Here is a 15419-nt window from a genome sequence, read left to right on the forward strand (position 1 = left end):
TCCAATTCTTTGGTTTATGTAACAGTTAGTATTTCTTTACAATGAGCATTCCAGTCTCACAGAGCAGCCGGCATGGCTGTAAACTCTAGCTGAACTAGTGCATACTGTATCTTCATACTATAAGCTGTAACTATTAAAAACAATTGAAGAATGGAAACATAAAAGTAGTGACATTCTCATTCATGGAATCCTGAATTATATTTATTTATCTTACCATTTTATCCCAGAACACATGATATGCCCTTGGATAGATGCATTTTACACTTTTCATACAATCCTCAATATTTTTTCAACAAAAGATGTAAACATTTTTCACAGTGCATCTGAAACTTCACTGACAACAATGATAATAAATTCAATAATTATAATGTAATAATATTTTAAAAGCTTTATAGATAGATATACAAACATACATATATGTACAACACATTACATTCAGCCTTGTTTGTGTCTTAGAAACTGGGGGAGAGGGTCTGCAAAACTTCTGACGTGTGTGTGTATTTTTATTTACATATGCCAGAGTAAAACTGTGCAGTCTAAATTTGCAAATCTCCTGAGGACAGAATGTTTGCTTTTCTGAAGACAAAAGGAAAATAGGGATTCACACAAAGACTCTGCATTCCAGCTGCAGTCAGAAGATTCAGATTCTAGTTGCATCCTTCTGATCGCATTTAACTTTATTTACAGCGGATTATCACAGACATATAGAGAGCAGTGTGTATAGGATTTATCACATCATTCAGACCCAGTGTATGCTTAGAGAGTTCAGTGAGTGCATTATAAAGCATTATAAATACTGCATAAGGAATTTCTGCTGATTCAGAGTCTAATGCCTCAATTGGGATTAACAAAGTCTTTGTCTTGTTTCCCAGGCTGCATCTTGAAAGGTCAGATTCAGACAGTAAAGAGAGTTAAGATTAGCACGTTTAACAAAAGTGTTGATATGATGCCTTACACTGTACTGGTGACAACAGAGGATGTATTGATGCAAGGACGAATGATAATTGCATCCAGCTCCAGCTGTTTCATGCACACTTCCGAGATATCAGCTCTTTAATTTTTCCATAATTAAAATTGCTTGCAGTAAAGTGCTCATCCGAGCGGCTGTAATCACATCAAACACTTCTGCTACTTGGATTCCTTAACATTAATAGCTGTATATCTCCAATTCAAATTCAGCCACAAGAGCCACAGATACATTCCATGATTAATTGGGAGGTAGAAACAGTCACCTTCATAGAAGCTGCATATACAATAACCTCATAACAGATTAAATTTCCCACTTGGATTATTGTGTCTCTGTGGAGCCCAGCATCACCATAGTGGGAAATGGAGCTTAAACAATAATAGTGAAAAGTAATGGCTATTATATTATGGCTGTGTAATAGTACTGATCTTGCTATCAGGATGTAAGTTCAGCTAAGTCTCCCCTCTCCCACAGCTATTAACAGGGATAAAGGAAAATAGATTCCAGCTGCAGCGAGGGAAGCCACAAACCTGGAAGCTGTTTTCCACTAAAACCTTTTATAATAAGAAAAACATGGAAACACTTTCCTACACCACCAGTCAGAAGCTGAAATAACAACAAGAAAATCCATCACCCCCATTTCAAGACACTGCAAGGGACTTCTCCATCCCCTGTTTATACACTCAGGCTGATATTCATGATAATATATGAATTAAATTTGGCTTCTGTACATACACATAATACATGCAAACCAATGTCTACATGAAATCCCTGACATCTGAAATATATATATATATATGTGTGTGTGTGTGTGTGTGTGTGTGTGTGTATATGTATATACACACATTGTATGTACATTGTTTGAATGAGTAAAGCCAGTGGAGATGACCCAGGTGGGAATGGCTAGTGGTACAGATTATACACCCAGGTTCTTGCAGTATTTGTTCCTTGAGTTGAACTGAATAGAAAAAAGAGACATCAGAATCAGATTTTCACAGTTGTGTTTCCTGGTTTGTACGTCCATCTTTGCCCAAGAACAAAGGCTGCCCAGCACAAGACTGGAAGCCAAGTCGTTGATATGTATGTTCTTTTCATGGTAACCTGCATATTGGTAGAAAAATATGAGCATCCAAAACAACATTTTGACTTTGACAATGAATATAAAGGTGGCTTTAACTTTTGGTTCCAGCATGAAAATCCTCTTGCATTCCACTAATCCTTCAACTTTTACACCCTTTTTCTCCTAAATCTTGTAGCCAACATGAAACCAGCATCAGTCTTGACATAGCAGAGTAGTAAGTACAATTGTGCAGCTTTTTTCCAGTGAAACAACCGTACCATATGCAGTTAATAGGCTACTTATCACCTCTTGGTTCATCCTGGAGAATATAAAGCAAGAAACAGTAATGAGGTGCTACCCTGTACATCCATGAAATTGTATACAATAGTTGTTAGTTACGGAGATGAAAGAAAGATGAGGATATCATCCTGATGAAAATGATTGACTGTCTATGGCAGTAGAGAGGCTTGTTTTGTCTTTGCAATCAGTGGTTCTTTTCACAGCAGTAAAGCTTCTAACATGTTCGAATCTTGATTCGCTAAATAATTGGATCTGTTTTTGGAGTAACAGCAAAGAGTCAGGATTAACTATGCTTTGGTTTTGGGTTTAACAAATGGAGTTAAAGATTCAGTGGGGAAATCCTGGATTCGGAGTGTGAAACAGCTGCGCATTCAGACCAAAAACAGCACTGCAATACGAAAATAAATCCTTTAATACTAGTGTGTATTGATGGTGGTGTGTTGCTTCAGGCACTGGTGAGATGAAGAAATATCAAGCCAGTATCATAGTGGACGAATGTACACCTCATGATTTATGTCCAGTGCTGATGCAGGTGGTAGTGTGCAGGTCATGTAGTGAGGCGCAAAGTAACGATGTGGAGATGAGAACCTTAACTGAGGGTCTAGATTGCCTCACCCTAACCATAACTTAACAAGTTTATTTGCCATAACCACAATCTATTCCTAATCTTGACCTTTATCCTCCATCTCAATGTTGGGAAATGAACAGAATAAACGACCCAGCCTTGTTACCAGGGATGTTCATTTGTGCATATTTGACTGGCCAGTACAGTGTGAGCCCTCTGCTCCAATGTAGTGACCTTATTGAAATGAAGGAGCGGGCTATGTTTTTTTTTTTTTTCATGCAGTGCTAATATTGGTCTGAACACGGCCCAAGCCCATAGCTAACGCTTCAGTAAGCCCTGAACTAACAAGGGTCTTAGCCCAGGGCTACTTGTTTTGCGAAAACCCCAAGTGGGGTATTAGTTCAGGTGGCAGTGGTGGTTTGGTATCATTTTCTTCAACACGCAGACGTAACTACCAATGTTGGAGGAGTAATTTGAGGATTGCAGCCAAGCAGCAGAAAACATACCACGTGCTAACTTGGTTGTTTTGCATGACTTAAAGCAAATTATTTTATGATGAGGCGAGAGAACGAAATGGGAACTGCTTTTACAGTCAGGTATTGTGTTAAAACTGCAAGGAACTGCAATCCTTCCTCTCACCGTGGTAAAGAAAGGAATCATGACATAGCATGAAAGACACACCAGTCAACCACAACATGTGCTTGAGCAGAGCTAATTAATTTTGTCCATGGCAGGTTTTTTTGTACTTCCATTTGATGACCTATGCTGCCTGGGGAAAAACGCTAAAACTGCTTGATGGACAAACACTGCGGTTAAGCTCAACTATGCTCGCTGGGCATATTTTTATTGGTATAATTTTAGCAGGTGCTGAGGCACAGCCTTGTGTCTTTCATGTCTTTTTATTGAACAACTGCCCCTCTGTTTTCAGAGTCAAGAGCAGCACTAAATCCACGCATAGAGATAAAGTTAATTTCTCCTCTTTTGTTTTAATGGATTGAGGAACATGTTTAATATGCCCATTTCAGCGTTCTCTTTTTTGTTGTTGTTGTTTTTATTTTTTGTGCGTCAGACCCAAAATAATTTGCTGATACACTGTTAGTTTCTCTGAGGAACTGCACACTTGTACTTCTGCCCATGACAGCACATGCTCACAGAGGCACATTAGAAAAATACGCACACATACAGTATAAATAAATCACACAATATTTCTTTCTCTCGCTTTCATGCACACACACAAACAAGCTTCACTAAAGGTTATCTGAGCAATTTCAAAAAGATAATTCCAGTTTATTACAATTTGGCTTCTTTTAATAGGTTTGGCCCTCACTGCTGTTGGTAAAATTCAATCTACTATTGTGGCAATTGAGCTTGGAAGTAATCTGATGAAAGCTGGAATAAGGTTCGACCTCCTACAGGTTTTGAACAGAGCCCCAGAACAGTCAAACTTGTTTTAAAAGAGGAAATAAAGGCAACATTTATTTCCCCAAATGTCCTTTGTAAACATCCATCACAGTTTACTGACAGACCTTGAGGCACCTTTGACCAACTGAATTTACCTAAACCGCATGCACTCACAGTTTTCCTCTGCAATTAAGCATTGTTATCTGCTTTACACATGCACTTTGTCTTAAAAATAAAGCAGTTTAGACACAACAGTAATCTGGGTAAAATATTGGTGTGTTTACAACCTGTTAATCGTCCAAATATTCATTTCATGCCTTGTCAGACTTTGTTGTAGCCATGTTGCTGTTTACAAATCTCAGCAATTAGATTAGTGAGCACATTTTCATTGTAACCAATGAAATGCTTACTAAATAACTAGAAATATGAGATTAAGATCCAAGCTGTAAAAAAAAAAAAAAAAAAAATTCCTTCTGTTTCAGACTGCTGCAGTGGTCTTTTTTTTTTTTTCTTTTTTAAGATGACATAACTTCCTGATTGTACCTGATCAGCCTCCTTGAAAATATCAGATGTCACTATTTGAAAAGCTCTCTCCCCTTCTGATCTTCCTTGTCCAGCATGTTAATAAAAGCCACCTCTGCTTTACAAACACAGATTTTATATCATGGCCTAAAACAACCGCACAACTACAACCCTGCTGTTGTAGATAAAGATTTTGTTTCTGTTAGATAAAAATGAACAAGACATTTAATTAACATCTGATTATTACTGTTGTATTACTTTCTCGCAAAAAAAAAAAAAAAAAAAGTTGACATTTATATACTGTCTCTCCCAATGCTACAAATGTTTTGTTCAATTAGAAATGTGTGGCTTATTTCACACTGGTCTTCAGAAACTTTACATTTTGATTAGATGCTCAAACTGTTCTTCTGTTGCCATCTTCAACATTTTTGCCTTGAGGTATCCAAATAAAGTATATTGGGAGAGAAAAAGACCTTATTGAGTGTTACAAATTTGGATATACAAAGTCTTCTGCTTCTATAATTAAGTCATGCCCTTTATCCTGGACAATTAGGCAAAATTGGCATTGGCAACTCCTCTTTGCAGAGGATCAATACATCAGCCCTGCGGTAATATGTCCACATTCATTTTTACACATGCAACAAAGAGCTCACTAAGCCTCAGTGCTTTGTTCTTAACCTCACAACAGGTCTGGTTCATGAAGAGGAATGTGGAGGCTGACACACTGTAATTGGGGCTTAGTTTAAACCTTTTGTCATTTATCTTCAGGAATGAAGAGCCATTACTAATTTACTATTAAATAACAACTGCAACCCTGTGGTCCTTCAGTTTGAGACATGCATGAATAAATACGTATAACATCAAATACATCATCAAATACAGTACTTGTAATAAATACATAAAAGGTAGTTTAAGGAGTACAACATTTCAATATCAGCTCCTCCCCGTAAATCCAGCCTGAATTGATTTGCATTGATTCTCAGTCCTGTTTGCTTTATGTTGAGCAGGTAGTTATTGATGCAAGTTAACTTGACCTGATGAAATATTGATGTACACATCTGTGGTTGCATGTTGGCTGATTGGCTCACTTATCCCTCAGTTTTGGCTTCTACCTTTGTAGTCATATGTTTTTTTTGGCAGTATCACATATTTGAGGCATGAAACAAGTTCTTAGTTTTGACCTTCAGAGTTATAACATTTTTCCTTCAATCCATTCTTGATCTTTTCGTTTTTAATTACAGTTTCAGTTTTCCCTAACTTGCAATTAGTGTCTTTCAACTTTCATTTTTACCATTTAAAAAAAAATGTCCCCTCTAATTTTTTACACCTTCTCAGTCTCTTGCTGTGTTGGCTTCTCTAGAGGAAATCGCTCTGCATCTCATTGGAGAGCTGACTGACAGCCACCTCACTGTGCAGTGATCCTTTAAGTATCCTGGCAGTCTGCTGGGGGCTGTAGTCTGTAAGGTTTTCTCTGGCACCGGTGACTGTTTCAGGGCAAGGACAGTGCCTGCAGCTCCTGTGGTTATCTGGTAGCCCATTGGACAGCCTTGTAGAGTTGCATTCTTCTTTGCCATGAGACTGCCTGCAAGTTCCCTTCTGTGCAGAGCCGTGGTGAAACAGACATCCACAGAGTGTCGTTCTGCACTGGGCCACATCCCGACACAGGAACTTGCGGAAGTTGGGCTTGAAAACCAGATAGACAATAGGGTTGTAAAGGGTGGAGGACTTGGCAAAGATAGCTGCCAGAGCGAAAGCCATGGGTGGTACAGTTGCTGGGTTACCAAACGCTGCCCACATGGACACAATAGCATATGGACTCCATGCTGTCAGGAAACCGATGCAAACTGCCACGGAAAGCTGAAAAGAGGAACACCACACACGAAATATATTTTTCATGTAAACACATATTTACTATCTACTAATATATTATATAGTAATCTTGGAGAGTGAGCCTACAGTATGCATTTACCTTAATGATAAGTGCATGTGCATTGGTGATTTTGTTCTGTGGGGACATATGCTGCTGCACAGCCTGGCGGGAACCCCGGACGGTCAGCAGGATGTATGTGTAGGAAAGGAAGATGACAGTGCAGGGCACGATGTAGCAGAAGAAGAAGAGGCAGATGATGTAGCTCATAGCTGCAGGGTTTTGGCTGGGCGCATGCCAGTTGATGCAGCATGCTGTACCGTAAGGCTCTGCCCCGTACTCTCCCCAGCCCGACAGGGGACCTACAGCAAAGACTCCAGCGTAGCACCAGACGCCAGCGACCAGGAAGTAGGCGTGGCAGTATGAAAACTTGTTACCTGAGGAAGAGTGTAACCGGGCAGAGACAGAGGCAGAGGAGGGAGAGTTGGGGGAGTGATTACTGACAGATGAGGACATAGAGGAAGGATACAGAAACAGCAGCATAGCAACAATATGCTACTGAAGCATATTGAGTCTTTTTACCTGATGCTGATAACGAGCAATGAGTGAGGAGGAGAGAGAGGAAGACAGAAGGAGGAGGAATTGGAGAGATATTGTCTAATAAGAAATGAACAATTTGGTAGGAAATTTCCCTAGGATGAAGGATGAAGTAATCTTCATAAGGCCTGGGACCCAAACTAAAAACATTATTCCATGTGTAAGGAGAGTAGCTGCACGGCATGTTTATTTAGAGGCCAAAGTATGTGAGAAAAACCAACTGAGAAGGTACAAACCAGTCTGAGCACTGTGCTCACAATACCTCAAATAAGGAAACACGATATCCACAATCTGGATCTGGAACACAGGGAAAGTTTGTGTGGATCACAATGCTAGTTTTGCTATTGGTAATCATGGATGTGATCTGATCTTTTTTTTTTTTTTTTACGTGCAACTAATAACTTAGACGGTCACTTATGCAATGATAGTAGTTTTTCCAGCTTGCGTTATATTTGCATCAGGATTGCACTTGTGTATCTGGTCAAACGGGAAAAATATGTGTAACCCCCCTCTGCCACAACACTGTCTTCATGATTTACAAAACTAGCCTTTAGTGTACTATATAGTAGGTGTGGGAGACCAGCAATGTCTTGCAATGGGAGTGCATTGCTAGCTCATTGGTTACTGGGGTTTTACAGATATATATAGTTTAATTAAAAATAATTAGGTGCATCTAAATAGTGAAAAATCTATTATTCTGCACTTTCATAGTTTTACTTTCAAGAAACAAATAGACTGCAGTTTGTATAAACATAAAAAGCCACAAGAGTGTAGAAAGTAAGGTCGCTACTTCCTCTTATTTATAGTCACTGTGTTATCTCTCTTCACTCACCACTCTAGTGATGATGTGACATACGAATTTAAAGTCAACAGCAATAGTTTTCTTTGTACAAGAAGCAATTGCTGTGATAATAGTTGTACAGTTTAATCCTTGTATTCTGTTCATATTAGGACATATTAACTGTGAGTATTCTGCATTAATGATGCATTTCTGTTCATTATACTCAGAGCCTTATACTCATGTGCCAGAGTGTGAATAAGGGAATCCATGGGAAACAGTGAAACAGCCCTTAACAATCAACAGTAATTTATGTAGGCAAGAGCTTCTTCAGTGTGGAATCACAGAGGAGGAGAACACTGAGCCTTATCTATGATACCACACAGCTTCTTCAGCTGGATGTCATCCCCTATGACAGTTCAAGCTGAGGGTGGGATGGTGGTGGTGAAGAAGCCCTGTGGAAGTCACTGAACAGTGTGGTGCTCGGGAGGGGGGCTGGTTAGTTATTCCAGATAGCTTTTATCTGATGTGACGCATCCCTTCCCCAGCTATCTGAGTGGCACATGAAGGATTCAACCTGAGACCTTTTTACGCAGAGAGCTGAACTCAATTTCTAACAAAAGCCCTCAAACATGTGCTCTTACATTTTAAATAGGTATGCACCACAGTTTTTTTCTCCTGATGCTAATTCTGACACCTTAACTCATGGTATATGCCAAGATCGACTAACGACCTGATACCAGCTTTCTTTTTCTTCTGTCTGTGTACTGCTGCAGTGCAAGTGCTGTGACATGCAGAGTTCTCTAGCTGAAGGTTGAATTGTACACATTGTGGTTATGTACGCCTCCTCACCATTCAGCCACCAGGGTACCTCCAAATAATTTTCATGTGAGGTAACATGAGGGATTGCTGTGGCACTGAGTTGGATGCTTGTTGTGTGTTGCATTATTTTTTTTAAAATGACCTTGACAAAGCAACTAGTTTTTCCAGATCTCTCAAATCTTAGCTGATAACCAATCCGCTTAAATTATAAAGCTAAAGATTTTCATGAAATCAAATCCCAATTTTTGATACTATGTATAGTGTTTAGTAATTATGTAAATACCTTTCCATTTAGCAGTTCTCATTGTAACTTTCCACCTGCTTCACATTAAAAGTATTCGACATGTGATGGCTTTTAATGTTGATCCTTCATCCAAAGAGTGTCTAAGATAACAGCCATTTTTTTGCCAGCAGATAGCTTTTAACTTTTGCAAGGCTGTAATGGAACAAGAAGGAGCAGATAACAGAGACCTGTCAGATGAGGAGCTGCAGGCAATAAGATGCACATCTCCAACTTCTCGTGGTTGTAAAAACTACACGCTCTGTGCACAGCATGAAATCAGATTGCTTTTGGAATTACTTTTGACCAACTATTTTATTAAAACAATGTCAGCTTGTTTGGCTGCACTGTTAAATGACATAACAGCTGCTCTTCCATTATATTCCCATTATATCTGACACAGTAGCTGTCACCAAATGAATAATGACTGAAATCTTAAAGCAGCTATAATCAATATTTTTTATAATAACAAAGTATCAAATGACAGTAAAAACAATATTAAAGGATGAAATGTTTATAGTGATGAATCTGCAGAGAATTAAACCCCAGATCTGCAGCTCCCCTCGGCTTTACGGTGCTTTATAGCATCTTTCAGCTCCTTGTTTAGGTGTCCGGCCCACAGCTGAACTGTTCTGGTTCACTGTCATTGCGTTGTTGTTGGCCACAGCAGGCAGCTGTTTTCAGTGTAAAAACTAAAAACCCAATGCACACTATCTTCACAGCACCAGGCAGCAGACAGGCACAGTCAGTGACAGAAGTGGAGCATTTAGCGGCTGAAGAGCCAGATATTTCCCTCAGGAGTTGAGTGCACATGGTCTTTGCTGTATTGAGTGTCAAGGAATAAATTTGGTTCCTATTGTGCAGAGAGGAACCAGTCAGTCCATGAATCTGTACTGAATGTTCATGCTGACACCAGCTTTTACCCTGTAGTCCACCATGCGCACTGTATGTACCATTTCATACACTGCCAGATTATTATGAGTGATGTTGGCTTAGACTGTGATTGAGCTCTATTTAAGCTCAATGATGCCTGAGAGGCCTCCATTTTCACAGCCAATTCTACTCAGAATCAGGACAGATTGATTTTGTTGTCAGTTAACTGTAAGACAGTCCTCTTTAACTGTAAAGCAATTTCCCAGCTCCCCTTTACATTCTCTGCTATTCATGCCGCACCTCCCTCTTCTCATTACACCCACTTATTTAGTGAACCAAAGAGGGTGAGGATGAGTCCTTCTACCGAGAATTCATTCATCCTCACTCTTTTGTTTGATGGATTTCTATCCAGCGTTCACAAGTTCATCAGCGCTCATCCTCTCTAGATTAAACCAAACAAGAAGCACTAGATCCACGTGCTGCTGTTAGGTCACCAAATGCAGGGTAATTTGTCAGCAGGGGTCTATTAAGAATAGCAATATCCACGTGAGGTACTTCAGCTGTGACAAAAAACTAATAACAGAGAGGAAAGGAGAAGCACGCTCATGCTCACGCTCACCCATCTCCCCGACGCTCCATCTCTCCTGATACCGAGCTATGCGTTTCATCAGATGCACCTCGGAGCATGTCCTTTGCTGCTTTGCTCAAGGACATTTCAGCAAGAACATGACATACAGTTACAACCTGACATCCTCTATAAAATGGTTTAGGATAGCTTTACACAGGGGTTTATATGGATGGTTTTTTAAACCTGCATGTGATCAGTGTTCACCTGTGTGAGCTTTCAGACTGTCCCTGAACCATACACTAATACATAAGACTGCTCATCAGCAAGAAAATCAGGCCAGTAGATTTAAAGATTGAAAGATACTGCAGATCTTGTTTTTCTCTTTTTGTAGTTTTAATATTCAGACTCAGACAAATCCTTTGGAGTGTTTAAAAAGATGATGCAGTTTATTAACTTGGCATAGAAATCTTTGTAGAAAGAGTTTGCTATCACATCAGCTCTGTGAAGAAATGTGTGTAGACTCTCTGCACTAGATATTAATCCCAGTTAATAATCCCAGTCGGATATCTTTCAATACTTTTCCTCTTTTCACAGCAACATAGAAGCTATTTCATATTGAAAAATGTACTGATTTCACTGAGTCACAAAATTCACTCACACTTATCCAGCCCAATTAAACCAGATTTTATTGTCCCTTGACTACTGACACAGTAGCCCGTGTTCAATTCAATGTGATAATCTTTCCATAATTCCACATGTGGAATCTGAAACTGTGTCAGCAAACGATAAATATTAATACTTTTTACTCTATACCCCAAAACCCAATCCTCTGACATTATTCCATAAACCCAGTTTCTACACTGCTGGTTTCTATACTCATGTTTATACAAATCATTCCATGGAACTGGCTTGTAAATTCTTCATAAACCCACTCCACTTGTTCACATGTGGCAGACTCCTAATGGGGAAATTGCTTGGTCATTGCTAAGCTTCTTATTCATGAGATGATGAGCTCCACTTATAGAAAAAGTAGTAGCGGCAGAAGCAATTTGGCTTTCACGTGTGGGACATTTTAATGTTCCCCTCTACAGCCAAAGAAAGTAATAGCTGCTGCAGTTTTAACGCCTATGCCATCTGCAAACAGTGAGAGCTGCTACTTTTTTGGTTTTATTGTTGCTGTTTTCCTATTTTGTTGCTTGTGTGTGTTCAAGGTTTTACATTTCACAAATAAAATTCAGTTTGTGGCTAAAAACACCAATCTTTTTTTGGGGGGGCATAACATTCAGCTTTTTTCAAGTAAACTTAATGGTTAATTGTGTAAATAAATAGTTCTTTGTCTGTAGCTAACCACTTAAATCATAAAGACCATAAATAAGCTCAATGACAGTTTATAGCTTAGGTTTATAGCTCAGGCATTCACTGCAGAAGACAGATCGAGATCAGTCTGGGTTGGTGAGGGTTGATTACATATTGTGATTGGCCAGTGAGCCCAGTTCCGACACACAGCACGCAGCATGCTCTCATGTCAACCATGAATAACAGGCACACAAAGAGGGCCAGTAAGAGAGTTATAAACCGTAAGAACTTAATGGATTTTTTGATGGTCCAACGGCCTGTCGTCTCACAAAGTTAGTCATAGTTTGCAAGAGCATGAGAATAAACACAGTGAGGATGTAAAGGTGGACTGTTAACATTTTCTAGTTCGTTTGGGTTTTCTTACATGACTAAGAGTTCTGCTTAATTTGTCATGTTTTTGTTTGATTTCTGACAGCAGGACTTGAAGCTCCAGTGTGAAGTTTTACTCTTGTATGACATTTATGTGACTGAAACCTTGTCCCAATCAAAGCATTATATGCCAATTAAATGATCAAATCTCACAAACATGAACAGGTTGTATTCATCAACCTGAAATGAGTAATTTAGTTAGGAGGAGTTTGGTGAATCTGACTTGGAACACTCATACGAACAAGCGTCACTAAAAAACGTAGAAAGCAGCAGGTCAGTGGTGCAGCAGCTTCAGTTTTGACTTACACAGGGCATGTCTCCAGTCATAGTTCAATACACAGTCATGTAGTTAGGTGTGTAAAATGGCAGCAAATTTGAAGCCTAAAATTTTGCTTCAGGTCACAGTTACACTTGAAAAGTGAGTAGAAGAGAGGCGTTATGCGACCTGGGCAGAGAGCTGTATTGATTACAATAGACATTATCTGTTCTGTCAGAAGTGCATGCAGTGGACAACTGAAACAAGTGGCTGAGACGCCTCCTTTGTAGACAAGCCGTAACATAACACTGATGGTGATAATTTGAGTCTGAAAGTGCTGGTGCTGCAGGTCTTCAGTTATTTTCTGGGACAGATTCTGGGTCATTCTTTGTTTTTGAGCGAGTGCATCCGTGTGTTTGACTGGGGGAGCTGACTGTTATGTTATATAAACTAGTTTAGAAACAAGAGGACAGCATGGTTTAACAGTGTGTCTGTAAACTGTGTACATTTGTACAAGGTTCCTTGCAGGGAAGTCTCATAAAGGCATAATTATTTGTGCTTATTTGCATTTCAAACACTTTTATTTGTGAGGCTTGTAGTCTCTGGGGTTTTACACTTTGCATTATAGACTGTGTTCCCCTGGAAAACAGACAAGAAGAGCCTTTTAAAAACACAGCCTTGATTTCAGTTATAGTGTGCCTATTAGCAGCAATCGTTGAATGTACTGCTGTCTGGAATATACTTCTAATTCTAGTCAGAAGTTGCTAGCTGATGCACTAATTTTTCAAAACCTTGTGAAGTTGGATATAGACAAAGCCTGTATTAGTTCAGTTGTGACATGTACATGTGAGCGATGATCACTGTTCAGCTGTTTTTGATATATCATCCAGGCTGCCAATCAGTCTGCGACATGCTGCTGTTTTAAGTTGTGCTAATTTCTTCTACAACCAAATCTATCTCTGTCAATCTCTGTTTTCCTAATATGGTAATGATGCTTTGTCAGGGCATCTTTACTTTGTATATCGGGCATTATAAATCCAATTGATGCAGCATATGTCAGATTAGCTGTGTTCTGTGTACCCCTGCGGTGTGGATGGGCAAATTAGAGTGTGAGAAGCCTATAAATGGGAGCACCCCTGGATTCTGCACCCCTGGATCTTCACTCCAGGATACAGATTCCTGTTGTATGTGTACTGCTGAGTACAACTGTGCACCCATTCATACAATATGCAGTTGAAGAGAGTTGATGTGCTGAGAGTGTTTCTGAGTGAAATGAATTATATGCAGTTTCTCTCAACTGCAACCAGCTCATACATATTTGATGTCTCTAAATTAGTTTAAAAATTGATGATTTATGAATTATGGCTAAGTCGTGATGAGTCGCCATGACAAATGTTATAATTTTCACACAAAATAAATCTAATGATTGTTTAATGAGCAAATTACGAGAGACTGATGATTCTTGAAAAATACTCATATTCAATTAACTACCTGAAAAAACATAGCTAATGACAATGTCTGCATGAGAAGACTGGTTTAACATTTTTATTCTCATAATGTATTAAAAAAAAAAAAAAAAACAGTATGGACCCTAACTCAACTGTCTGTGCTGCTTTACAAGATTTGGCTTAGATTCAGACAATCATGTAAATAAATCCTCAATGGCTTCATTGGCTAAAAGATTAATTATGCAATTTGTATAGTTAGTAATTTGCTGCTTTAACAGCAGTTAATGCAGTGGAAGGTGCTCACATGCACAAACACTCAAACAGTTAAAGACTAGGGAGTGAATGTTGTGAAACTGCCTGATAACAGAGGTAACTGAAGTCACAGACTTCCAATACAGTTACCATGTGGTCATAAGCAAGTACAGTAATCAGTAAAAGAAATTTGTAGGAATAAGACATGTAGAGATAGAGAGAGAGCAATAGAGAGAGGGGGTGGGAGGGAGATAGAGAGAGCTAAATCCCAATATGAAAGAGAGCATTACATAAATTTAATCCAAAACAGAAAGCAATCCTAACTCAATAATTAGCTGACCCTATTAATGCCCTTGAACAGCATCAGAATTAATTTGCATGATAACTTGCATGATCTTGACTTGTCATGTCTGCTAATCACCAAGAAACCTACAAAAACAATAATGTGGAGGTATGGCTGTTTGTAGATGACATTTGAATGGCCTCATTGGAGCTTTCTTAGTTTTCTTGTAGTATTGATTGCCAGGCGTCTTTATTACTGCCAATTAGCAAACAAAACTGATTAACATTCCACCTGCATTGACCACACTTAGTTTTTAATTGTGACTAAAGAGGATTTCATTATTTCATTATTATCATTCCACCTAACTTGCAGATCTTTGGCATGTGGGAGAAATTCAGGGCAAGCTCACACAAACAGAAGGACATGGAAACCACACACAGACTTGGGTTCAAACACAGGTCCTTCCTGCTGCATAGCAACAACACTGACCACTCTGTAACCTTGCTGCATATAAGAGTGCAGACTTTTGTAACATCTCACACAGCAATTAAAACTTTTATTTTAAGCATCAAAGGTCATTAATTGAACTTGGAAAAAAGTAGTCTGACAAAACAATGTCAACTCAATGTCCACTTATTAGCTTTTTCCAGCGCTTTAAACAATATTACATGGTCTTCATCAGCGGATGGTGCTTGTTCTGTTGTGGAAATGGATCTGTCAACATGCAAGCTCAGGGGCTTTGTCCATACCGAGTAATTTACTGCACTTATTGGCCCTGTTAGCTTATAAATTAAGAATGATCAGTTTGGCCTTGCATTTCAACAGATCCATCTCCATGGAAACTGAGCAAACTCC

General features: G+C 39.1%; 1 protein-coding gene across 1 annotated transcript in view; it reads right to left on the minus strand.

The window, feature by feature from the left end:
- Positions 1-179: 179 nt before the first annotated feature.
- The window catches only part of opn7b (opsin 7, group member b), a 77665-nt gene continuing 62425 nt past the window's right edge, over positions 180-15419 (minus strand). The window contains exons 5-6 of the mRNA XM_056383816.1: positions 6785-7119; positions 180-6672 (exon numbers count right to left, since the gene is read on the minus strand). Coding sequence (XP_056239791.1) covers positions 6172-6672; positions 6785-7119 — 836 coding nt within the window. The 3' untranslated portion in view covers positions 180-6171. The remainder of the gene's footprint in view (positions 6673-6784; positions 7120-15419) is intronic.

Source organism: Seriola aureovittata, chromosome 9 (assembly GCF_021018895.1).
Source record: "Seriola aureovittata isolate HTS-2021-v1 ecotype China chromosome 9, ASM2101889v1, whole genome shotgun sequence".
Taxonomy (NCBI): domain Eukaryota; kingdom Metazoa; phylum Chordata; class Actinopteri; order Carangiformes; family Carangidae; genus Seriola; species Seriola aureovittata.